This window comes from Ranitomeya variabilis, chromosome 1 (genome assembly GCF_051348905.1).
Source record: "Ranitomeya variabilis isolate aRanVar5 chromosome 1, aRanVar5.hap1, whole genome shotgun sequence".
NCBI classification, from domain to species: domain Eukaryota; kingdom Metazoa; phylum Chordata; class Amphibia; order Anura; family Dendrobatidae; genus Ranitomeya; species Ranitomeya variabilis.
Window position 1 is genome coordinate 871,632,384 of NC_135232.1, and position 24,936 is coordinate 871,657,319.

The 24,936-nt window shown below is 44.7% G+C and overlaps 1 protein-coding gene across 1 annotated transcript in view; it reads right to left on the minus strand.

Annotated features, from left to right (window-relative positions):
• TSPAN5 (tetraspanin 5) overlaps positions 1 to 24,936 on the minus strand; it is a 207,313-nt gene that overhangs the window by 20,065 nt on the left and 162,312 nt on the right. Inside the window, exon 4 of the mRNA XM_077277442.1 lies at positions 15,416 to 15,586. Coding sequence (XP_077133557.1) covers positions 15,416 to 15,586 — 171 coding nt within the window. The remainder of the gene's footprint in view (positions 1 to 15,415; positions 15,587 to 24,936) is intronic.

Here is a 24,936-nt window from a genome sequence, read left to right on the forward strand (position 1 = left end):
CCGAATACTTTTGCAAGGCACTGTAATTCTGCATTTTGTAACAATGCGGATTCCTTTGTTCTTGGGAAACTGGGTGGGTGACCAGCCATATGGGCAGTGCAATGGCTGCCAACTGTACTCATCACCTAACAACTATTGCACTTGTACGAAAGCAGAAAAATAGCTAATAAGGAAGCAGAAGGGCTCATCAGCGACCTACAAGTCCATGTATTTTTTATGGGGAAGTTTTTATATACTAATCTGAGCAATTCAGTATCAACTTTTACTTTATAGTAACATTTTTACTGCTGATGTCACTAAGACTAAAGTCAAACCACCTTTTACATACAGTAGGAAGAATACGCCTGTAACAAAACAAATCCTACATTGTACAATATCTGTAAACGTCTATGGGATAGGATATTAACAGTTGTAAGTAAAGGCTCTACTATCTGGCAGGCTATAGAGTGCACCCAACCAAAACGGTATAGTGAACACTGACTGATGGGGTCGTTATCTCCCCTCTTTTAATGTTGTCCCTTCATTGATGGTCGTCTTTATAAGATCTCGGAAAAAGTACGGTATACAGTTTCATCAACTTTTGGAAAGCGTTCTTTTTTTTAGAATGTAAGTCTGAAAACAGGATGTGATGCCAATCTTAGGCTAGACTATCAATGTCTTATTGGTGAGGGTCCAAACCCAAGGTACCGCATTTCAGCCCTCATGACGTTATATGGGGCAGAGATGTAGTACCAGACACGCCTATACAGACAAGAGAGAAGATTGGGTATTATGGTGAAGGGGCTATGCTGTTTCTATGTTTTGCTCCTTGGCTTGGACCACTAGCAATCACATATTCAAGGCCTATACTAAAAATAGTGGAACAATATTAATTTACTGGAAAATAGATCTCTATTTATTAAGTGTAAAAACAATCTTGCATAAATATACAATATTAAATACTTTACAAAGATTTTAAGGCTGCGTTCCCACGCTGAGTAGTTGGTGGGTTTTTGATGTTGCAGATTTTCAACTTTATTGACATACTGTACTTAGGTACAGATTACATGTGTTGTTGTTGTTTCAGATGCGGAAACACACTTAAAATGCATGTGCGTGTTATACCTGCGGATTTTCTGCATCTAATGCAAGTCTAAGGGGGAAATCTGAATAAAATTCAGTACATGTGCAAGAGAAAGTGACATGTTGTGGATTTCAAATACGCATCACAGGCCAGATTACACTGAGTAAAAAAAATAAATCCCATCCACTTTGCTAGAACTGTAAGATGCAGCGTAAAAAAACACCAAAAATTCACTGTAATAACCTAAAAGGGTTATCTTGGACTATTTTTCTTTTGTTTTTCATGAGGCTAAAAAGTTCAAGCAGGTAGTTGCTAACTACCTGCTAGTTCTGCCCAGCGGTGGCTGAGAGCGACCACAGACCAATTCTGCCGCTTTACATTAACAGAGCTGCCCTTCATCTTCCGGGTTGCTCTATCGACATGGTGTGACTGGTGATGTCATGCTGATTGACAGTTATGAAGCAGGGAGCCACCTGTCAGTCAGCATGGCATCGCCAGTCACTCCCATCAACAGAACAGAGTGGAAGAGAAGCAGCTTCTCTGTCAGTGTGATGTCACCAGAAACTGCAGAATCGCTGGCAGGAGCAACCACAACTGAGCCAGCAGAGATTGGTGCCCGGCAAAACAGGTAGGGTAGCAATTACCTTCCTGTAAGTACTATACTAAAAAAATATATATAAAATAGCACCTTTAACCTCAAGGAATTTCATGTTAATAGAGGATTTTTCCATACCAGTGAAGATATCAAGAAAAATATGGTATTTAGATACAAAGCAAAGTGCACAACCAGACGTAGGATGTAGAAGTCAGCTGATGAGATCAGGAAACGTAATTATGTCCTCAGAAGTCAATCAGGAAGGATGCGCAGCACACTAATTCACTTGGACCTTTCCTGACAGAACTTTAGCTCAGAGATGTCATGTGCAGTAATAACAGTCAGTGATTTACCAGGACAATGCGTGAGTTAAATAATGTGGATTTCAGCAAAATATTCTGTAACTTCGACCCATCGCCAGGATGCACTTAAGCAATATATCTATATGACATTGAAATAAAGTTTATGCCTGGAAAGTTTGAGGAACAGATGGAAATCCAGTTTCCTGACAGATAATGCTCACTGCTTCAGACAATTATGTTACAACGATGACTGATGATTGGAAGTAGCTATCTGCAGCCCCAAATGACTCCTGGCTCTAATTCTCATTCTTAGATAAAACTCTTCTCTTCATCTGTTTCCCTTCTCTGTAGATAGCTGTTGTTACCACAAGATAGGCTCTGCAATTTGGAGGCACCAGTCTTCTCTGGAAGAAATCCAGCAATCAAGAGGAACTCTCCTCTTAACTTTAATCAAAACCAGTGGAGATGCTACAACCATTCAAGACACCTAAGGAATAGAAAAAACTTTAGACTAAACCTACACTTTTTCTTAAATAGGCCTCCTTATGAGATAACCCCTCCAGGGCATGCCCAATTTGGGTCTTTAGATTTGGAAGATTTTTTCAATTTTAATATATATTTTTCATTCAACTCTGACACAGTTATATAAATGTAAGTGTTAATCACAGTTAACTGTATTGTTGGAGATTTGAGATTTAATATATGATCTGGCCAGTAGAGGGCAGCGGTGAAAGGCTGGAGTTGGAGCGCAGGGCTTTTGGGCAGTTGGTGGGCAGTCGAAGGAGAGTCCAGATGGAAGTGAAGCTGCAGATCCATGGAGAAAGTCTGGATATGGTAATGCGACTCTGGGACGCATTGTTTGGCTTAACATGAGCCGACACTGTGAGGATAACCAAGTACACAGCATCTTGGGCTAGGCCACTTGAGGCCTTACCTGAAAAGACTAAGGGTACTGTCACACTCTGCAACTTTCCAACGATCACGACCAGCGATACGATCTGGCCGTGATCGTTGGAAAGTCGTTGTGTGGTCGCTGGAGAGCTGTCACACAGACCGCTCTCCAGTGACCAACGATGCCGAAGGCCCCGGGTAACCGGGGTAAACATCGGGTTACTAAGCGCGGCCCTGTGCTTAGTAACCCGATGTTTACCCTGGTTACAAGCGAACGCATCGTTGGATCGGTGTCACACACACCGATCCAACGATGACAGCGGGAGATCCAGCGACGAAAGAAAGTTCCAAACGATCTGCTACGACGTACGATTCTCAGCAGGGTCCCTGATCGCTGCTGCGTGTCAGACACTGCGATATCGTATGGATATCGCTGGAACGTCACGGATCGTACCGTCGTAGCGACAAAAGTGCCACTGTGTGACAGTACCCTTAGACTACGTTGGAGACATCAGCATTCCCTAAGAGCTTCAAGACAGCGTTTCTGATTATTCATGACTAGCACAGCAAGGACCCTTCTACTTCGGTTTCAGGATGTACCAGTACCATCTTACATACATCTGAATATATTTGCGCGTGTATAAATAACCTATTAAAGTTCCAGTTAGTTAAACCTGTCATCAGAGTTGACCGATATGGGATATGGCCACCACCTTTCAGGCCCAAGTCGGGTTGAGGGCAGATGTACAGCATTATATACAGCTGATATACAGCTGCATATCAGACCTGAAAGGTGGTGTCCCTATCTCATTTCGGTCAAAACTGGTGACAGGTTCCCTTTAAGTGTATCTGCGTACACTGTTATTTGGTGTTATTGAGAGTAACTGCTATCACTGTATTTGTTACTTATACACTGTTTACCTACCATCCCTTCCTTTGTTTTATATACTGCTTAGTAAATATTCATATTATATTATCTTATCTTTGTGCGTGTCTGCTGATTGTTGCTTTACCCCTCATCCTGTGGCCGTCCCTCATCCATGTTTCATTTGGCACTGCAAGTAGGATACTGCATCAAAGTGCAGAACGAGGCCAGGGATGGTAGTGTGGTACAGGCCACAGCGTCCGCGGGAGCACCTGTCCAAGTCGCTCTCTCACCGACTCTAAATGCTAAGAGCCTGAGCTTGTCAGTAGGTTCCATACTGAGACCACTTGCAAAATTTGACGGTAATAACGTGTCAATTGAAGATTGGGCCGATCGTATGTGAAATACAAACAGACTGTACAACCTAGCTGTGGAGCTTCACTCTGACATCACGCTAGAAGAAGAAGCAAGAGACATGGTGATGCGGCGTCCCGCATCAACACGAAAAACTGTATAAGACATTATGGCCCTATTAGATTTTTACGGTGAGAGAGGCTCAGCCGCTATTTTCGAGACGCGATTTTTTAATCAGTGTCTGCAAATAGACAAAAGCATCTCCCAGTATATACTGTAAATGCTTTACAGAGAATCTTACAGACTTGCCAAAAAAATGCAAGGCTGGGGCCTCTATTTTCACGAATACTGATACCATCCTGAAAGAACAGAAACTGACCCGAAACTGACCCGGCAAGTGGATCAGCTAAGACGGTCTCACGCCCCGTTAAGAGGGGTCGGGGAAGCCGGTCCATTGCCCAGACACATGGGGTGGTAAGAACTAAGACATCCAACAAACGTCCCTTCGTTTAGGTCACCAGAAGAGACCCTGACTCACCCCAAGGACAACTTCATCCAAACGCAAGAACACCTGAACACTCTCTACCCAGGGCCCAATATGGTGTAGGTGCCAAGAAAAAGGGCATGTCTCATGGAACTGCCCCATCTCAGACAACGGATGGTAGACTGCAAACCAGAACATTAAAACGAGGATCACATCTACTCCTCTCCCCCGAGACATTGTTGGCCTGAGTCCAACAGCAGGAACAACAGACCCCTAGTGGAAGATTACGATGATGATGAATGGTGAACTGTACCAGTCACGCGAAGCTTAACAGACATTACATCTCAGGCAACCAAACAAGAGCTGCAACTACTGAGGGAAAAAAAAGCTTAGGGCCCTATTGAGTCCTTAGTGGCTTGCATAGGTCAGAGCATCTCACAGTGGCATCGCTCCACAATGGTATCTCCAAAACGATTTTGAGAGGGGCCAGATCTCGGTTGGTGCTGTTATTGCCGAGACGTCAAAAGTGGGGTGGATTGTAAGGGTTAATCACAGTTTACTGTATTGTTGGAGTTTTGTGATGTAATATATGATCTAGCCAATAAAGAGCAGAGGAGAGAAGCTGCATTTGGAGCGCGGGGGCGGGTTGGCACTTGATGAAAGGTTGGGAGGAGTTGAAGGAGAGTCCATGTGGAAGTGAAGCTGCGGATCCTTGGAGAAAGTCTGGGTAAGGTGGTGCGACTCTGGATCTGTGGTTGGTGACTCTGGTATGCATTGTTCAGCTTGACATGAGCCGACTCGGTGAGGACAACAAAGTACACAGCAGCTTAGGCTAGGCCAAATGAGACCTTATTTCTAAGGACTTAGGGAAGCCCCATTGCGTTAGAGAGATTGGCATTCCGTGTTTCCGATTATTTGGGACTTAGCCCAGCAAGGACCCTTCTACTTCAATTTCAGGATGTACCGGTACCAACTTATACCTGAATATATATGCGCATATATAAATAGCCTACTAGAGGTCCAGTTAGTTAGGGGAAAAGACCTATAAGAGACACTTCCAAAACTGCTCGGAATAGGCGATTACTAAAGTACTGGCACAATACTGTCGTTTTATTAATTTATGCATAGAAAGGGTTAACCGCGTTGTATTTTGCTCGAATACAACTGTTAATACTGTTTAAAGTGAACCTGTCACCAGGTTTGACCGATATGAGATACGGCCACCACCTTTCAAGCCTGATTTACAGCTTTCTTTAAGGCCGGTTTCACATGTCTGATATTTCCAGTACCGGAAAAAAAGGTACCAGAGATGTCAGAGTCTATGTGCCCTTGTCAGTAATACTTGCGGCACACGTGTGACATGCATGTGCCACATCAATACCACACAGACGGGCGCCAGGGAAGAAGTGTTACAGTAAGCGCTGTTCCCTGTCACCGGGTGTTGAACACAGCTCTCATCATTCTCCCCTGCTCTGCCAGTGATCAGCGAGAGCAGGGAAAAATGATGAGATTTATATTCAACTGATAACAGAGACAGTAGGCGGCGGCTGATGGGACTATTACTTCCATCAGCCTACACCTGCTGCCGCTAATAATAGTGACAGCAGTAGCGGCTGATGGGAGTATTCATCACCCGCCGCCTGCGCTATAAATAAATAAATAAATAAATGAATGAATGAAAAAATATCCTCTATTTTATATAACCAACTAGGCAAAACTCACAGCTAGGGGCTGCAATCCTCAGCTGTCAGCTTCAGCAAGGCTGGTTATCAAGAATAGAGAGGTCCCCACACTGACACTGATTTTTAATTATTTAAATAAATAATAAAAAAACTGCATGGGATCCCCCCCATTTTTGACAACCAGCCTTGCTAAAGCTGACTGCTGGGGGCTGGTATTCTCAGGCTTGTAAGGGATCATTGATATAGCCCCCCAATAACAAAATAACAGCCTGCAGTTGCCCAGAAAAAGCACATCTATTAGATGCACCAATTCTGGCGCATTTCCCGGCTCTTCCCACTTGCCCTGTAGCGGTGGCAAGTGGTGTTTATATTTTGTGGGGTTGATGTCACCTTTGTATTGTCATGTGACTTCAAGTTCACGGCTTAGTAATGGAGAGGTAATGGAGAGGAATCTATAAGACACCTTTCCATTACTAATCCTATAGTTGTATTGTAAATAAACACACAGCCAGAAAAAAAGTCTTTTATAGAGGGGAACCCACACTGGGTTTTTCATTCATTTATTTATTTATTTATTTACAGTGCAGGCGGCTGATGAATAACTCCATCAGATGCTCCTGCTGTCACTGTTATTAGCAGCAGAAGGTACAGGCTGATGGGAGTAATAGTCCCAGTAGGCGCCGCCTGCTGTCATTGTTCTCACTTGAACTCTCATCATTCTCCCCTGCTCACGCTGATCACCGGCAGAGCAGTGGAGAATGATGAGAGCTGTCTTCAGCACCTGGCGCCGGGGAACAGCGCTTACTGTAATGCTTCTTCACAGGCGCCGATGCAAGTCACACAGATGACATCCATGTGTGTCCTCCATGTGCACAAGTGTAGGACATTTTGCGGTCCGTGCTGACGGTAAAAAATGGACATGTGTACGTGTGGGTCACACGGACACACGGTCCGTGGAAACACACTGACATGTGCACAGACTCATTGACTTGAATGGGTCTACGTGTGTCAGTGTCTCCGGTACATGTGAACACTGTCACCACACGTACCGGAGACACTGACGTGTGAAAGAGGCCTAATGCTGTATATATGCCCCCAGCTTGACCTGCAATTCTGTTAATTATTTAAGTGTACCTGTGTATTCTCCTAGTCGGTGTTATTGAGAGCACCTGCGGTCATTGTATTTGTTACTTATACACAGTTTACCTATCATCCTTTCCTTTGTTTTATAAACTGGTTAGTAAATATTCATATTATATTATTTAATCTTTGTGCGTGTCTGCTTATTGTTGCTGTGCGCCTTGTCCTGCGGCCGTCCCTCGTCCCTGTTTCATAATCTCACCATTTTACAAGATAAAAGTTGTAATTTAGTATAGATAAATAGCGGAATAAAATTGTTGCTATGGGAAAGCCAAATCCGTCTATATATTTGATGTATTCAAATATTTAATAAAGTGTATGAATTAAAAAAATGGCCTATGTTTATACTTTACTTTTTTGAATGCATATTTTATGTTTTTCCTCTTTTGAAGGGATTGTTTTTAATTGCATATCACCCCTGGTATTTGTTATGGCATCCAAGAGTAAGATAATCCTAGGTTCTTTGTTCTTTCAATGGGAGTTCCTGTGAGCAGGGGAAATGGCAGAGATGACCCAGTCAGGAAGCTGATATGTGCTGGAGACACTTCTTGGAGTTCCCAGTCCTGACTTACACGGGGCACTGCTGCGTTCTCTCGATCCTTCTTTTGACACGACATTGGGTGGAGGAGCCCTCTAAGGCAGCCTTTTTTGTAGTATGAAACCTATAGATTCAAATTCGGGATCTGATGTGTGGAGGACGGAGACCCTAAGGGCTCGCTCACAGTACGGTATATTCTCTCTAGAGAGAATCAGGCCAATTATGTTAATGACACTCGGCTCAAACTCTGTCAGAGTGTCATCTGAGTGTGATCTGATTCTCTCGCATGAGAAAATCGTCTCACAGGTGCGGAGAAGATGGAAAACTTAATTTCTCCATCTTCTCCACTGTCTCTGTGCTGCAGTCTGATGTTTTACAGGCACCTGCAGCGCCCCAGAGTCCTGGTCGTTGCAGTACTGTGGCTCCGCCACTAAGGGGAGCCATGGTACGTTCGATGGCACTGAAGGAGTTCCTCCAATCAGGTATCACAGACACCAATATGTTTCACAGCAGGGCCTCCGGGGGGAGCTAAGGGTGCTATTCATTAGGCCACTCCCCACCATAGTGGGTAAACTGGGGGTCAGGCAGGAAGTTAGAGAGAACGCTGACGGGATTGAACGGAGCAACACCTTGTGGCAGAGGGTGTTGTGAAGGGAGAGACTGTAGGGTCTCTGCCAGGGGTGGGACCCTGGCAGAGGCTTGGCATTGAGAGAACGTAACGGGACCGTGCCTGCTCAGCTTAGCGGCGGTGCCCAAGAAAGGACTAGAAGCGAGGCAGATTGTGCTGAGTGAGAAACGAGATCAAGCAGAAGGCGAATACCAGCAGGGGTTTTGTTGAAAGAGGCAGCACCCTGCTGAGGCGCAATACCGGTGGCCGGAACGCCGAGGGAGTGGATTAGAATACAGCTTCAAGCCATACTCCAAACAGCGGCAGGACAGTCGGTCTCAGGCGGGCTGTCTACCACATATCACCTATGAAGTCTTGGGGGGCAATTGCGGGAGAGGGGCGTCTCTAGGGTCCCGGAAGAACTCCAGGCCTACCTGACAAACGGGTGCCATTCCAACCTGAATACAGGGAGGGGTGGATTACAGAGGAACATCAAATCGAGTTGTGAGGGAACTTAAGAAACAGACACAACCGTTGTGGGGTCACTTTCCGTGAGCACAGCAGGGAAGGACTACAACACATAGCGCTAGAAGGAAGGCACAGATTTCCACCTGAGAGGAGGACTCTGGAGGTGCCATTGGACCGGCTGGACTTGCGTAGCCTGGTGAACCGTGTTCTGGACTGAGGACTCAGAGATCTCCAGTAAAGAGGTAAAGAGACTGCAACCTGGTGTCCTCGTTATTTACCGCGACCTGCACCCCACAACTGCACCGCTACACCACCATTAGCACCACTTATTGCACCGGACGTCCCCCACTGACGGACAGGGCCACGGACCGGGTCTAGCCACCGTGACAACCCCAGGACTGAGACCTAGAGGCCCGGCTCCGGGTACCCCTCGGCCCTGCGGCGGTGTGGGGGCGCGCCGCAGACTTGGCGTCACGAACAGGATCTACTTAAGCCTGAAGAATCAGGTCATGTGTGCCTAGAGACTGTGATTTACTGTGCTTGAACTGTACTTTATTGAGAGGACTGTGTGTTGTGCTATTTGCCGCCAAAATCCGCCGCCATTGCAGCGCTGAGGAGAGCGCAGGAAGAGAAGAGGGGCGTGAAGTGGGCGTAGACAAGTTGGAGAGCGCGAACAGCAATGGCCGCCCAGTCTAAATATTTCTGCACGGTGAGGACGTGTCCGTCAGCAGCAGAGATCCGCCTCTTAATTCTTAATGGGGGGCGGAGGCAGAGAAAACGAAACCGCTCCCGAAGGAGAGAGCGGGAAAAAGACCAGGAAGTGACCCGCGTGGAGGACGCTATGGCCAGCAGCTCCGAACCCGATAGTGGGGTTGAAGTGGAAGTCTCCCCCGACTACCCGGATGAGCCCAGTAGCCCGTCCTCCGTGGATAACACCAGATTCCTGAGAGCTGAGATGGAGGACTTATATAACCAGCTCCTCCAACTGAATGTGAGAGTCCAGGCTCCGCACCCGGTGGAGCCGGTAGAGGGTTCCCGGACATCGGAGTTCTCACCGGAAAAACCAGCGGGACCTGCTACGGAAAGTGAACTCGTACCAGTTGGTGAGTCCGCCGATCCTGCCCCGCCAGCCGAGGGTGTGTTAGTGGGTCCTGTAGCGGCACCACCTCTCCCGGGAACCCATAGACTCCAGCGCCTGCTACCATGGGAGGAAGCCACGGGCATGGAACATCGTATGCGAGCCCCAATCACCCCTACTCCCTTGCTGTGTGAGGTCCACGCGGAGCGCACGGTGTGCCGCTGGGTGAACCCCGGATCCAATCTTATGGGGTTCCCCGGGGTGGAGACCCAGAAGGGGGAGATGGTACAGGCCCTAAGCTGGGAGGAATACCAAATCCAGCTAGAACATCGGTGGCGAGAGGAGGAGAAAGTACATCAGGCTGGGCGGGAGGCTCACCATCAAAAGGATTTGGCGGTCAAGGATCGGGCCCGCAAGGACCCCACCACTCACCAGGCCCCGCGCAGGCAGGGCATCGTCACCACCTTTAAGCTCCGAGGAGGCTGGGGCTTTATTAAGGAACCGGGGCTCTATGCGGAGATCTTTGTCAACCGACGGGATGTTGAGTCACACCTTAGAGAGGGCCACCCCGATCGGGACCTCTACCCGGGGGATAGCGTTACTTACACCCGGCATTTTGGGGAAAAGGGGTGGTTTGCTCTGAACGTCTACAAGAAAGAGAAACCAGCCCCTGTAGCCAAGGTGCCACCGTGTGATCGATCCGTAACCACCCCGGTCGCCCCCACCTGTCTGGTCACAGAACCTGCGACCTGCCGCATAACCCCCGCAACCACCGTAGTGGCCAAGGAAGTGCCTTTCCAAGTGACCAATGTTCCTGATGTATCAGCGCAGAAAGACGTGGGAACGCAGACCCTCATCACCGCACACGATCTGGTTGTGCAACAGACCCGCACCCATGGGGTGTACCTGGCCGCGGGAGTGAATCTGGAACCTGACCTGCCTGTATTGCAGGGGTTCCCCCGCCAGGTGGCGCCTCGTGGGGGATTCTGAATTGAATGCTCTTTTATGAAAATGTAAATAGTTACTGTTTGTTCTTTAAGTTGCTGCTAAAACCCGTCCAGGGTTAATGGATCCCTTTGTTGACCCGGGATCCCTGTGTTTGTTCTGAGTTTTCCTAAAATTTTGCACAAGTTTAAAGAACTGCAGAAATCATGGACTGTGCATGATTCGAACTTCCTTGTAAATAGTTGCACCTTCTTAAGGGTGCCTCCTACTGGTTTTAGTTAAAAGACACTTTGCGAAGATATCAATGCTGGAACCTTTGCATGGACTGGTAGGCTGAGAAGACGAGCTACCTTAGAAAGACTTGGTCCCCTCTTAAAGGGGATGTGAAGAATTGAACTTGAGAAAGATACTGTTGCAGAACAGTAATGCCATGATGATGCTTTGAAAAGAAATGTAACTGTTTTACATGAAAAGTTATATGTGTTTAAATTGTTTGAATTGTGAAATCTGAAAATAATGTTTTGTGAAAGGAAAAGATGCAGAGAGCCCGCAGGGGTAGAAGTAGAGATCTGCATAGTTGAAAGTAAGGAAGTAATGATGAAGGTGAGGATAGAAGGTAAACCCTGCGTCCCCATAGAAAGTTACTTTGTTACTAAGGACAGAAAGCGAACCCGTAGGGGTTAGAGAGTGAGTCCTTAAAGGAGCCGAGTAGAGCTGGCTCAGAGTTCTTTAAACGAAAGGAATGTTATGTCTATACTATGTATAGTAGCGAAAGGCAGTAGGCCCTGGCTGAACGGGGCGGTCCTGTAAAAGAAAGGAGAGGCAGTAGGTCTGGTGCCATAGGGACAGGCGGTCCTGCAGGTTCAAAGTAGGAGAATGTGAAGTTACCCTACCCTGTAATGTGATTATAGGAAGGCCTTTGGTAAACTAAGAGTGTATGTTTCTTAAAGGCAATGTTAATTTATTGTTCCAGAATTTGCACTAAGTAGAATACCCGGTTGGGTAACAGGAGTTATGTATAGCCTGTAATTTATAAAGTTGACTATGTTTGTAACGTTAAAAGTGTCCTCACCTCCCATAAAGGGAAGCCTGTTCAAGTATACTTATTGTTTTGCACTCAACAAAATTGTATGTCTGTTTGCTAATCTGTATTGTTGTTTTTCTTCCCAGTCCCGGAGTACTGTGTTTAACCAGGGGGGAGTGCAGCGCCCCAGAGTCCTGGTCGTTGCAGTACTGTGGCTCCGCCACTAAGGGGAGCCATGGTACGTTCGATGGCACTGAAGGAGTTCCTCCAATCAGGTATCACAGACACCAATATGTTTCACAGCAGGGCCTCCGGGGGGAGCTAAGGGTGCTATTCATTAGGCCACTCCCCACCATAGTGGGTAAACTGGGGGTCAGGCAGGAAGTTAGAGAGAACGCTGACGGGATTGAACGGAGCAACACCTTGTGGCAGAGGGTGTTGTGAAGGGAGAGACTGTAGGGTCTCTGCCAGGGGTGGGACCCTGGCAGAGGCTTGGCATTGAGAGAACGTAACGGGACCGTGCCTGCTCAGCTTAGCGGCGGTGCCCAAGAAAGGACTAGAAGCGAGGCAGATTGTGCTGAGTGAGAAACGAGATCAAGCAGAAGGCGAATACCAGCAGGGGTTTTGTTGAAAGAGGCAGCACCCTGCTGAGGCGCAATACCGGTGGCCGGAACGCCGAGGGAGTGGATTAGAATACAGCTTCAAGCCATACTCCAAACAGCGGCAGGACAGTCGGTCTCAGGCGGGCTGTCTACCACATATCACCTATGAAGTCTTGGGGGGCAATTGCGGGAGAGGGGCGTCTCTAGGGTCCCGGAAGAACTCCAGGCCTACCTGACAAACGGGTGCCATTCCAACCTGAATACAGGGAGGGGTGGATTACAGAGGAACATCAAATCGAGTTGTGAGGGAACTTAAGAAACAGACACAACCGTTGTGGGGTCACTTTCCGTGAGCACAGCAGGGAAGGACTACAACACATAGCGCTAGAAGGAAGGCACAGATTTCCACCTGAGAGGAGGACTCTGGAGGTGCCATTGGACCGGCTGGACTTGCGTAGCCTGGTGAACCGTGTTCTGGACTGAGGACTCAGAGATCTCCAGTAAAGAGGTAAAGAGACTGCAACCTGGTGTCCTCGTTATTTACCGCGACCTGCACCCCACAACTGCACCGCTACACCACCATTAGCACCACTTATTGCACCGGACGTCCCCCACTGACGGACAGGGCCACGGACCAGGTCTAGCCACCGTGACAACCCCAGGACTGAGACCTAGAGGCCCGGCTCCGGGTACCCCTCGGCCCTGCGGCGGTGTGGGGGCGCGCCGCACACCCATAGACTTGTATGGGTGCACATGGTCCGAATATCGGAGTCACACTCATCATGCTGTGATTGTTTGCTCATGACGAATCGGCAAGAAAAATAATCGCTGATCTACACTGTCCCATAGTATAACATTGGTCCAAGTGCTATCCTATAAAACCTCAGACAGCACTCAGCTGTGTTATACGCTCGCATGAGCTCTACTAGTGAGCCACAGGCTGCACTGTTGTGAATGGAAATTCTCTTTGCCTAAAATCTTCAATAACATTTTTCTTTACAAGCATAATGCACTGGATTATATAGGCATATACTGTATGTCTATGAAGTTCACTGATAAAAGTGAAGTCTAAACCGTGCTGCACCAATCAATCAATCAGCGCCACCCCGTGACTGAAACCCGAAAGCTGCCAAGAGGAATAAAGTTTATTTCTACACATTAGCGGGGCTTGCAGGTTCAGAACCCTATTAACCTGCAGATTAACCCCATATCTGCAGGGTAATAGCGTTTTTTCACATGACGGACTCCCTTTAACTTTAAGTTGACTCACTGCCTAAAATGCTGGGACTACTGGACAGATCAATGCCCTAGTATTGGTTACTGGTATGCTGTATAAATATCTATACAATGCTGTGATGTTAACCATTTAGAGTTTGTGCAAACATCTTTTTTCAGAGGGATACTGCTTGAAATGTGCAGGAAAAAGTGCTGAACAAAAATGCTAAAAAGATGAACAGCACTGTCAAAACAACTTGTGGTGCATATGTTCAGTCTTTCTGAGCTTCTTTTAACCACTTCAGGCTTTGAAAGCCGTTAAGCAACTAAAAGAAATGGCCCAGCCATTCTTCAGACACTTCCACACCGAAGACGCTCACTAGTTTACATGTGTGCACAGTCTTTTTGCTATTATTTTTAGAGGAAACTAAGCAAAAGCTCCAAGTTTTTGAGGAGTTTTGCAATATATTTAGAAGTTGGATAGTTTCCTTTCAGTTTCTAGTTACTTTCTGCAACAAAAACTCTGTGAAATACTCTATATGACAATAGCCACTGAGTGGAGTCGCTTTTGAAGAGTTTCCGCTCAGATTTTCCTTAGTTTCTGGTACAAAAGCTCCTTTGAAAAATCTGTTCATTTTTAGAGCGGGTTTTGGGGCAAAATCTGTGAGTTTTTAGATCAGATTTTGGAGCAGAAACTGAGAGAAAACTTCAAATCTGTCTAAAAAAAATTTTTAAGTTTTTGCTCAGTTTCCAATACAAACACCCCAAAAAAGAACTCTGTGGGCACATAACCATACATTAAAAAAAGCCAACAGCAAAGTCTCCGAAAAAGGACAAAGGCAAAAAGTGAAAGCTTCAGGAATATCCACTGCCGCTCTTCTGCTTCAAAAACTCAGCTGGTACATTGACATCTAAAATACGAGGTGTGCACATTCCCTTAGGATGCTGGCTAGACCCTGCCACATGCAAACTAGTAAATCAGTTTTGTTGTGTATGAAGTGTTTCAAGTTTCAACGCTGTTTTTCTTTTGTTCATTCTTTTGCACAGTAGCCTTGTCCAGTGTTCTGTATGTGCTCACAAATCTGTCACTTAGGATTTACTTAGGAGTTACCGTAATGTAACTTTCTTTCCTTGTTCTCTTTTCTGGCTCCAGAAAGCTTGTACTGCTGTAAAGTGCACTTTTGTGTGCACCCTGCTGTGCGATGCAACACATTGGACAAGCTCAGAGCTCTGCTTTTATGTCATTCCCATGTGCACAGTGTAGAAAGAGAAAAGTCATGTTCAATCTTTCTAAGTTTTTTTACTCTGTCTTCCCACTAATCCATTTTTCTCTATCTCATAATAATTCATTGGAAAATATATAATAAAAACTTCATAATAGAAATGAATTACGGTAAATAGGAAAAGGTGAAAGAAACCTTCTTTATAATATATCTGGTCTTCTGTATTTTATATGGACACAATAAGTCACACTTATTACAACAATTTGTGTACAGTATTATCCTGGGCACCATATACATTTATTATAACCTATAATTACCAAACGTTGGAATATTACATACGTATTCTTGTGTGAAGTCAATGAGGTTTTGCAGGTCAATGTCGTCTCTGTAGGCTTTGATATTGCTGTTGATAAATATATATAGCTGGTCCTTAATCCAGTCTTTAAAGACAAATGCCAGGACTCCAGCTGTGAGCTCCAAGAAAAAAATAATTCCCAAGAAAACAGAGAACTGTAAAGAAAGTAAAAATTGTTATCTTTATGGAATACATGCATACATATATATATATATATATATATATATATATATATATATATATATATATATTGCATCGCACGCAGAATCGCACTGGCCTGATGCTGTCATTGCAAGTCACAAAAACTATGAGGTTTTTAAGCAAAAAAAATTGTTTGGGGAAAAGCTGGGGTTTTTTTTAAGGAATTTTTGGAACAGTTTTTTTTTACCAAATTGTTTCCTGAGGCAGTTCAGAAAATTTTTTAAGGTATGTTCCTAAATTGTTTTTTTCTTCAGGCGGTTTTGTAGCAGGTCCGCGCTGATATCCGCTGGAAATAGCGCTAATAAAAATGCTCAAAAGAATAGAAATATTTATTTCTAAGTGAAAAAATGACTTGTTGTGCATATATTCAGGATTTTAAGTGTCTTAAGTGCTTCAGACTTCCACAGACGACAAACAGTTAAAAGCCGTAATCTGGTGTCTTTCGCTCTGAACACTCTCTATACAGTTATAAACAAGCTCAGCAGCTCCGTTCACAGTGTTTAGATGTGAGCAACAAACAGCGGATCTGTGGGTACACCGGGTGTCGGACCCTCACTTATCTACTATTAATAACATATTATAGATCGTGATTACAATGTACCTGGACAACCCCTTTAAGTTCAACTCCTAAGTGTAGCTAATGAAATCCTTTAAAGCGAATCTGTCAGCAGGATTTTGCTAAGTAAACTACGGACATTGTCATGTTACCGCTGTTACACTGATTAAAATGATACCTGGGGGAAGAAATCTGTCTCGTGAGTCTCATGTAATCCGTGTTAGAAGTTCTCAGTTAATAATTTGCCTGTGTTCCGGGGCGGGACTGTAGGCAGAGTCTTATTTTCCTGCTCTAAGCCAAAGAAACCAAGAAAAGACCTGCCGACAGGCGGCCCTGAAGCACCCACAGGCGGCCCTGAAGCACACACATGTTCCTCATCATAGAGACAGAGAGAGACAGACTGTTTGCTTCTGAGCGGCCTGTGGGCAGGTCTTTCCTTGGTTTCTCTGGCTTAGAACAGGAAGACAAGACTTTGCCTTCAGTCCTGCCTCGGAGCACGGGGAAAACATTGACTGAAATCTTCTAACACTGATTACACAAGAACTACAAGATGGATTTCTTCACCCCAAGTATCATTTTTAATAAGTGTAACAACGCCAACCTGACAATGACTGTAGTTTACTTAGCAAAATCCTGCGGACAGGTTCGCCTCAATGTTCCTACCAAATTAAATTTTTGGTTATTAACTAGGTTTCTGACAGAGAGCCTTCAGGCAGGGACAAATCATTGGTGCAACCTGGACCCAAGAGATAAGGGGGCCAATTTATACCTCCATAGCAGTTGGAATAGTGCATTATGATGAGCTAATGGACTGCAGAAGGCCCATAAATTATTATGGTAAGGGCCCCTCTTCTGTCTGTGTCCATACCTGTCTTCAGGGAGAGATAAAGTCTCCTAGAAGATGATGACAATGACATTATGAGCTCATCAGATGTACAACTATTAGAGTCTAATATTCAAAATCCATGTTTACAATTATATACTATACTGTCTTGTGCAAAAAATAAGTTGTACTGAAAAAGCCATTATAAAATGGTCCCTAGATTTCCAGATAAATGTGACTAGTAAAGCTAACTGTTAAGGGGAATGGCATATTTCAACATCTGCTTCTAGGGATACATTACCTAACAGCTAATTTCTTAGATATTGACTATCTAGAAACCACAGTCACCAACTATCCAAGTCATTCACTAAGAACCAAACAAGCCAAATGGCACACAAAAAGCTGGTGAGTTTGAACAATGTCCCAATGTAGATCAGATTTAATTAAAAAATCATTTTGATAAAAATCCTCATTATGGCTTCTTTCACACTTGCATATCTCGATCTGTATTTGCTTGTAGCCCATTGTGTCTCCTCCCGACTCCCTACAAAGTTGGAATTCATTCTACTGAGCTGCCGAGTCACTGCCGCCAGAGCTGCCACCTCACCACTGCCAGAGCTGCCGCCTCACCACCACCCGAGCTGCCGCCTCACCAACCACCCAAGCTACCGCCTCCAACCACCAAGCTACCGCCTTACCACCACCCAAGCTGCCGCCTCACCACCACCAGACCTGCCGCCTTACCACCACCCGAGCTGCTGCCTCACCACCACCTGAGCTGCCGCCTCACCAACCACCCAAGCTACCGCCTCCAACCACCAAGCTGCCGCCTCACCACCACCCAAGCTGCCGCCTCACCACCACCAGAGCTGCCACTTCCCTGACCTTCTGTCTCTTCCCCATTATCCCGTAGAATGTAAGTCCACAAGGACAGGGTCCTCTCCCCTCTGTACCAGTCTGTCATTGTAAATTTGTTTACTGTAAACGATATCTATAACCCTTTTTCTCATGTACAGCACCATGGAATTAATGGTGCTATACAAATAAATATAAATAATAATACTGAAGTGACTTCGCTTCTTGTCAAACAGCTTCCTCCTGTGCCATCACTTAGGTTACCAGACTTGCGATTTGCGACCAGAAAATCCAACAAATTTGTAAACTAATGCAACTCTGTCGCAGTAGGTTGCAGTATGACACCATAGGAAATCAATAGACGCAATGTTGTAATGCAATCCTGCCATTTTAGTGGCACTGGACACACATCGCTGTGTAGCCCCAGTCAAAATCGGATATTATTGGTGCAAAATATCATAAAGAGTCCTAAACCTTAGTGTCTCATTCTACTTTATACCATTTAAATAATATACTGTATGTATCGGGATTTTTTTATTTTAAAGTACATTTTGTTGATAAGTAATTGTAGCCCAATCCTCCTTAGGACTTGTTCACTCCCTGCATTTTTGCCACATTTTTTCTGCACAATTTTGCTGTAGAAAAAAATCAGCATTTTACAATACCAGGAGCGTGAACAAGATGTCTGAAATCTCATGCACATGTTGCTTCATTTTTTCAGCGCAGATTTGAACCTTTGAGCAATTTTTTTCTTCAAATGTGCAGCATTAAAATTCTCTGAACTTTTTTCACTAATTCAAAGGAATGAGGGGAAAAACAAAAGTAAAAACGCATCAAAAAACCTACAAAATTGGAGCATATTTCCTGCCAACCCTCTGGTTTTTGCAGCAGAAAAATATTCTGCAATTACTCATTGTGTGCACATACCCGTAGACATAAAAAGTACATCAAAATATTACATATAAAATATAGATACATATATTAGACCTCAATACATAAGCTGTTTGTAACCATTGTTTCATGTGGTTTTGGTGAAAAGAAGGTCCTTGTATCTCAGCATGTTTTCACAGTCCTTCCCAGGCCAAAATAGTGCTTAAAGAAGTGGTCTGAAACTAATATTCATTTTATTACTAAATGTTAAAGGGAACCTGTCACCCCCCCAGGCGTTTTTAACTAAAAGAGCCACCTTGTGCAGCACTAATGCTGCATTCTGTCAAGGTGGCTCTTTTAGCTGTGGTCCCTTTCAACGCTAAAATAATTGTTTTTATAATTTGTCACTGATACCTCGAATTCATCCTGGGGGCATGTCTTTTCCCCCGGACACAAAAAGCCTCCCAGCCGTCACTCAATACTCTGCGCGCCGGGCTCCGCCTCCTCTGCCTTCATTAACATCCCACTGGGGTTCCTGGATTTACCGCCTTGTCAGTGACCACCGCCTTGTCAGTGACCACCGCGGTCCGTCCCTCACTTCCCAGACGACCTTCTGCGGTCGGAGCAGCAGCCGCAACAGCGACCTCTTTGAGGAAGTCAACATGCAGCAGTCGTTTTTTTCGGGAATGCGCAGTTTGTGCTGCCCTTCGAACTTACAGCGCAGGCGCTGGGGCTGAAGCAGAACACACGGGCGACTGCTGTGTGTTGACTTCCTCAAAGTGGTCGCTGTTGCGGCTGCTGCTCCGACCGTGGAAGGTTGTCTGGGAAGCGAGGGACGCACCACGGTGGTCACTGACAAGGCGGTAAATCCGGGAGCCCCAGTGGGACGTTAATGAAGGCAGAGGAGGCGGAGTCCGGCGAGCAAAGTATTGAGTGATGGCTGGGAGGCGTTTGTGTCCGGGGGGAAAAGACATGCCCCCCGGACAAATTCGAGGTATCAGGGACAAATTATAAAAACAATTATTTTAGCATGGAAAGGGACCATAACTAAAAGAGCCACCTTGACAGAATGCAGCATCAGTGCTGCACAAGATGGCTCTTTTAGTTAAAAACGCCAGGGGGGTGACAGGTTTCCTTTAATCTATTTATTGTAATAATCTCTTTTATAATATACTTGAATTAAAAATTCCCTATCATTCTATCACAATGCTATGTAACTGCTTTATTCCCCCCCCCTAATTCCGTTTTGATGATGCTTTGTTTGAGAAACCCCACTGGCACACTGAAAAAAGACGTCATCGGTAGTCATTGCCACAGTCTCTGTCCCCACTCTGAAACAAAGTGTCATAGGTTACATTGATTTTAGGGGATGGGCTACTGCCTTCTCTACTTAGCATATGTCGGTTGTCAATTCCAATATATGCACAGTAGGAGCAACCTGATCACTGTCACACAGTACTAAAGTGACAGAACTTTCAGTGCACAGTGACAGTGCACTCCCTTGTCCACACTGAAGTACCAAGCAAGCAAGAGTGCACTGTCAGTGCGCATTGTAAATAGAGAACTCTGTCAGCAGAGACCAGCCATATCTGCAATGCACACTGAATGTCAAATCAATAGTACACGTAAAAATAAGAGACTTTGTTATATATCTTATCAGAGAAATCTGCTTCTTTCTGTCCTAGGACTGATCATTCACTCTCAAAATTCTCAATTCACAGGTAAAAACTGTGTTCAGTCAACACAGATTTTAACATGGGTGAGATAGTTTAAAGGGAAGGTGCCGTGATTTTAGTTTTCGTATTAATAATTATTGATTATATAAACAATTATTTTTAATACCAAATTAAATTAACTACATTCATAGTTTTTTATTTATTCCCTTTTATTTTTGCCACTGGAGGCTGCCATTTTCGTTAGTGTGAGCGTAAGTGTCTGGGCACGACACTTGCACACCTCACTTACGGCAGCCATGGGCATAAGAGACTGCGGTTGGACTCCGACCGCATCCCTTACAATGAGGCCGCTCCTCCTGCTTCTTAGCTGTGACCTGGGCACACCCACTGGGCTGCTAGGTCACAGCTGTGGGAGGAGATCGCAGCCATTTTGTTGTAGCACACAGCTGTGGGCTTCATTTTCCTCTGTCATCGCACACACACCTCAGTGCGTGCAATGGCAGGAGCTGCCGGGGAGAAGCTGCTGTGAAGCAAGGGTCCGGGGTAAGTATCTGCAGCGAGGAGCGGTGATTGCAGCCTGTACTTAGTATTACAGTACAGGCTGCAATCACTGCTCACTGCAGACTTGTTCAGAGCACAGCAGGGAGAGCGTCACACTGCTCTGCCCTGAACAGGATGCAGCACTTCCTGGGAGAGGAGGGAAGGTAAGTATAGGTTTTGTTTTTTTTCTTATGCATCTACCACTGCTACCTGCCCCTATATACCACTGCTACCTGCCCCTATATACCATTGCTACCTGCCCCTATATACCACCTACCACTGCTACTTGCCTCTATATACCACTGCTACCTGCCCCTATATACCACCTACCACTGCTACATGCCTCTATATAACACTGCTACCTGCCTCTATATACCACCTACCACTGCTACCACCCTCTATATACCACTGCTACCTGCCCCTAAGTATACCACCTATCACTGCTACCCCTGTCCTGTGTATCCAAACCTGTCCTGTGTATCTAATCCTGTCCTGTGTATCTAATCCTGTCCTGTATAGCAGACAGTATCACAAAGATTAAGATTAATAAAGGACTTTATTCTGTGTCTTTATTTACCATACAAGTATAGGATTAGTAACTGATAGGTGTCTTATAGACGCCTCTCCATTACTAAGCTGTGGGCTTGATGTCACCAGACAATATAAAGGTGACATCAACTACCCAAATATGAACCCCACCTGCTACCGCTACAGGGCAAGTGGGAATTGCCAGGCAAAGCGCCAGAAAAGGCGCATCTAATAGGCGGCTGAGAGCTGATGTTTTTAGCTTGGGGGGGCCAATATCCATGGCCCCTTCCTAGGCTATTAATGTCAGCCCACAGCTTTCTGCAAAGCATTTGCTGGGTATCAATTATAGGGGGGCCCCACGACTTTTTTTGGGGGGTGTCCCCCATTTTAACCCCTTTACCCCCAAGGGTGGTTTCCACGTTAATGACCGGGCCAATTTTTACAATTCTGACCACTGTCCCTTTATGAGGTTATAACCCTGGAATGCTTCAATGGATCCCGGTGATTCTGACATTATTTTCTCATGACATATTGTACTTCATGGTAGTGATAAAATGTATTTGATATTACCTGAGTTTATTTGTGAAAAAAATGGAAATTTGGCGAAAATTTTGAAAATTTCGCAATTTTCCAACTTTGAATTTTTATGCAATAAAATCACAGAGATATGTCACACAAAATACTTAATAAATTTCCCACATGTCTACTTTACATCAGCACAATTTTGGAACCAAATTTTTTTTGTTAGGGAGTTATAAGGGTTAAAAGTTGACCAGCAATTTCTCATTTTTACAACACCATTTTTTTTTAGGGACCACATCTCATTTGAAGTCATTTTGAGGGGTCTATATGATAGAAAATAACCAAGTGTTACACCATTCTAAAAACTGCACCCCTCAAGGTGCTCAAAACCACATTCAAGAAGTTTATTAACCCTTCAGGTGTTTCACAGGAATTTTTGGAATGTTTAAATAAAAATGAACATTTAACTTTTTTTCACCAAAAATTTACTTCAGCTCCAATTTGTTTTATTTTACCAAGGGTAACAGGAGAAAATGGACCCCAAAAGTTGTTGTACAATTTGTCCTGAGTACGCCGATACCCAATATGTGGGGGTAAACCACTGTTTGGGCGCATGGTAGAGGTCGGAAGCGAAGGAGCGCCATTTGACTTTTCAATGCAAAATTGACTGGAATTGAGATGGGATGCCATGTTGCGTTTGGAGAGCCCCTGATGTGCCTAAACATTGAAACCCCCCACAAGTGACACCATTTTGGAAAGTAGACCCCCTAAGAAACTTATCTAGATGTGTGGTGAGCACTTTGACCCATTAAGTGATTCACAGAAGTTTATAATGCAGAGCCGTAAAAATAAAAAATCATATTTTTTCACAAAAATGATCTTTTTGCCCCCAATTTTTTATTTTCCCAAGGGTAAAAGAAGAAATTGGACCCCAAAAGTTGTTGTACAATTTGTCCTGAGAACGCTGATACCCCATATGTGGGGGAAAACCACTGTTTGGGCGCATGGTAGAGATCGGAAGGGACGGAGCGCCGTTTGACTTTTCAATGCAAAATTGACTGGAATTGAGATGGGATGCCATGTTGCGTTTGGAGAGCCCCTGATGTGCCTAAACATTGAAACCCCCCACAAGTGACACCATTTTGGAAAGTAGACCCCCAAAGGAACTCATCTAGATGTGTTGTGAGAGCTTTGAACCCCCAAGTGTTTCACTACAGTTCATAACGCAGAGCTGTGAAAATCTAAAAATTATTTTTTAGCCCCCAGTTTTGTATTTTTCCAAGGGTAACAGTTGAAATTAGACCCCAAAAGTTGTTGTCCAATTTGTCCTGAGTATGCTGATACCCCATATGTGGGGGGGAACCACCGTTTGAGCGCATGGCAGAGCACGGAAGGGAAGGCGCGTCATTTGGAATGCAGACTTAGATGGATTGGTCTGCAGGCGTCACATTGCGTTTGCAGAGCCCCTAATGTACCTAAACAGTAGAAACCCCCACAAGTGACCCCATATTGGAAACTAGACTCCCCAAGGAACTTATCTAGATGTGTTGTGAGAACTTTGAACCCCCAAGTATTTCACTAGAGTTTATAACGCAGAGCCGTGAAAATAAAAAATCCTTTTTTTTCCACAAAAATGATTTTTTAGCCCCCAGTTTTGTATTTTCCCAAGGGTAACAGGAGAAATTGGACCCGAAAACTTGTTGTCCAATGTGTCCTGAGTACGCTGATACCCCATATGTTGGGGTAAACTCCTGTTTGGGCGCACGGGAGAGCTCGGAAGGGAAGGAGCACTGTTTTACTTTTTCAACGCAGAATTGGCTGGAATTGAGATCGGACGCCATGTCGCGTTTGGAGAGCCCCTGATGTGCCTAAACAGTGAAAACTCCCCAATTATACCTGAAACCCTAATCCAAACACATCCCTAACCCTAATCCCAAAGGTAACCCTAACCACATCCCTAACCCTGACACACCCCTAACTCTAATCCCAACCCTAATCCCAACCGTAAATGTAACCCTAACCCTAACTTTAGCCCCAACTCTAACTGTAGCCTTAACCCTAGCCCTAACCCTAACCCTAGCCCTAACCCTAGCCCTAACCCTAGCCCTAACCCTAGCCCTAACCCTAGTCCTAACCCTAAACCTAGCCCTAACCCTATCCCTAACCCTAGCCCTAACCCTAATGGGAAAATGGAAATAAATATTTTTTTTTAATTTTTTGCTAACTAAGGGGGTGATGAAGGGGGGTTTAATTTACTTTTATAGCGGGTTTTTTAGCTGATTTTTATGATTGGCAGCCGTCACACACTGAAAGATGCTTTTTATTGCAAAAAATATTTTTTCCGTTACCACATTTTGAGAGCTATAATTTTTCCATATTTTGGTCCACAGAGTCATGTGAGGTCTTGTTTTTTGCGGGACGAGTTGACGTTTTTATTTGTAACATTTTCGGGCACGTGACATTTTTTGATCGCTTTTTATTCCGATTTTTGTGAGGCAGAATGACCAAAAACCAGCTATTCATGAATTTCTTTTGGGAGAGGCGTTTATACCGTTCCGCGTTTGGTAAAATGGATAAAGCAGTTTTATTCTTCGGGTCAGTACGATTACAGCGATATCTCATTTATATCATTTTTTTATGTTTTGGTGCTTTTATACGATAAAAACTATTTTATAGAAAAAATAATTATTTTTGCATCGCTTTATTCTGAGGACTATAACTTTTTTATTTTTTCTTTGATGATGCTGTATGGCAGCTCGTTTTTTGCGGGACAAGATGACATTTTCAGCGATACCATGGTTATTTATATCCGTCTTTTTGATCGCGTGTTATTCCACTTTGTATTTGGCGGTATGATAATAAAGCGTTGTTTTTTGCCTCCTTTTTTTCTTTTTTTTTACGGTGTTCACTTTTTTTTTTTACACTATAACATTG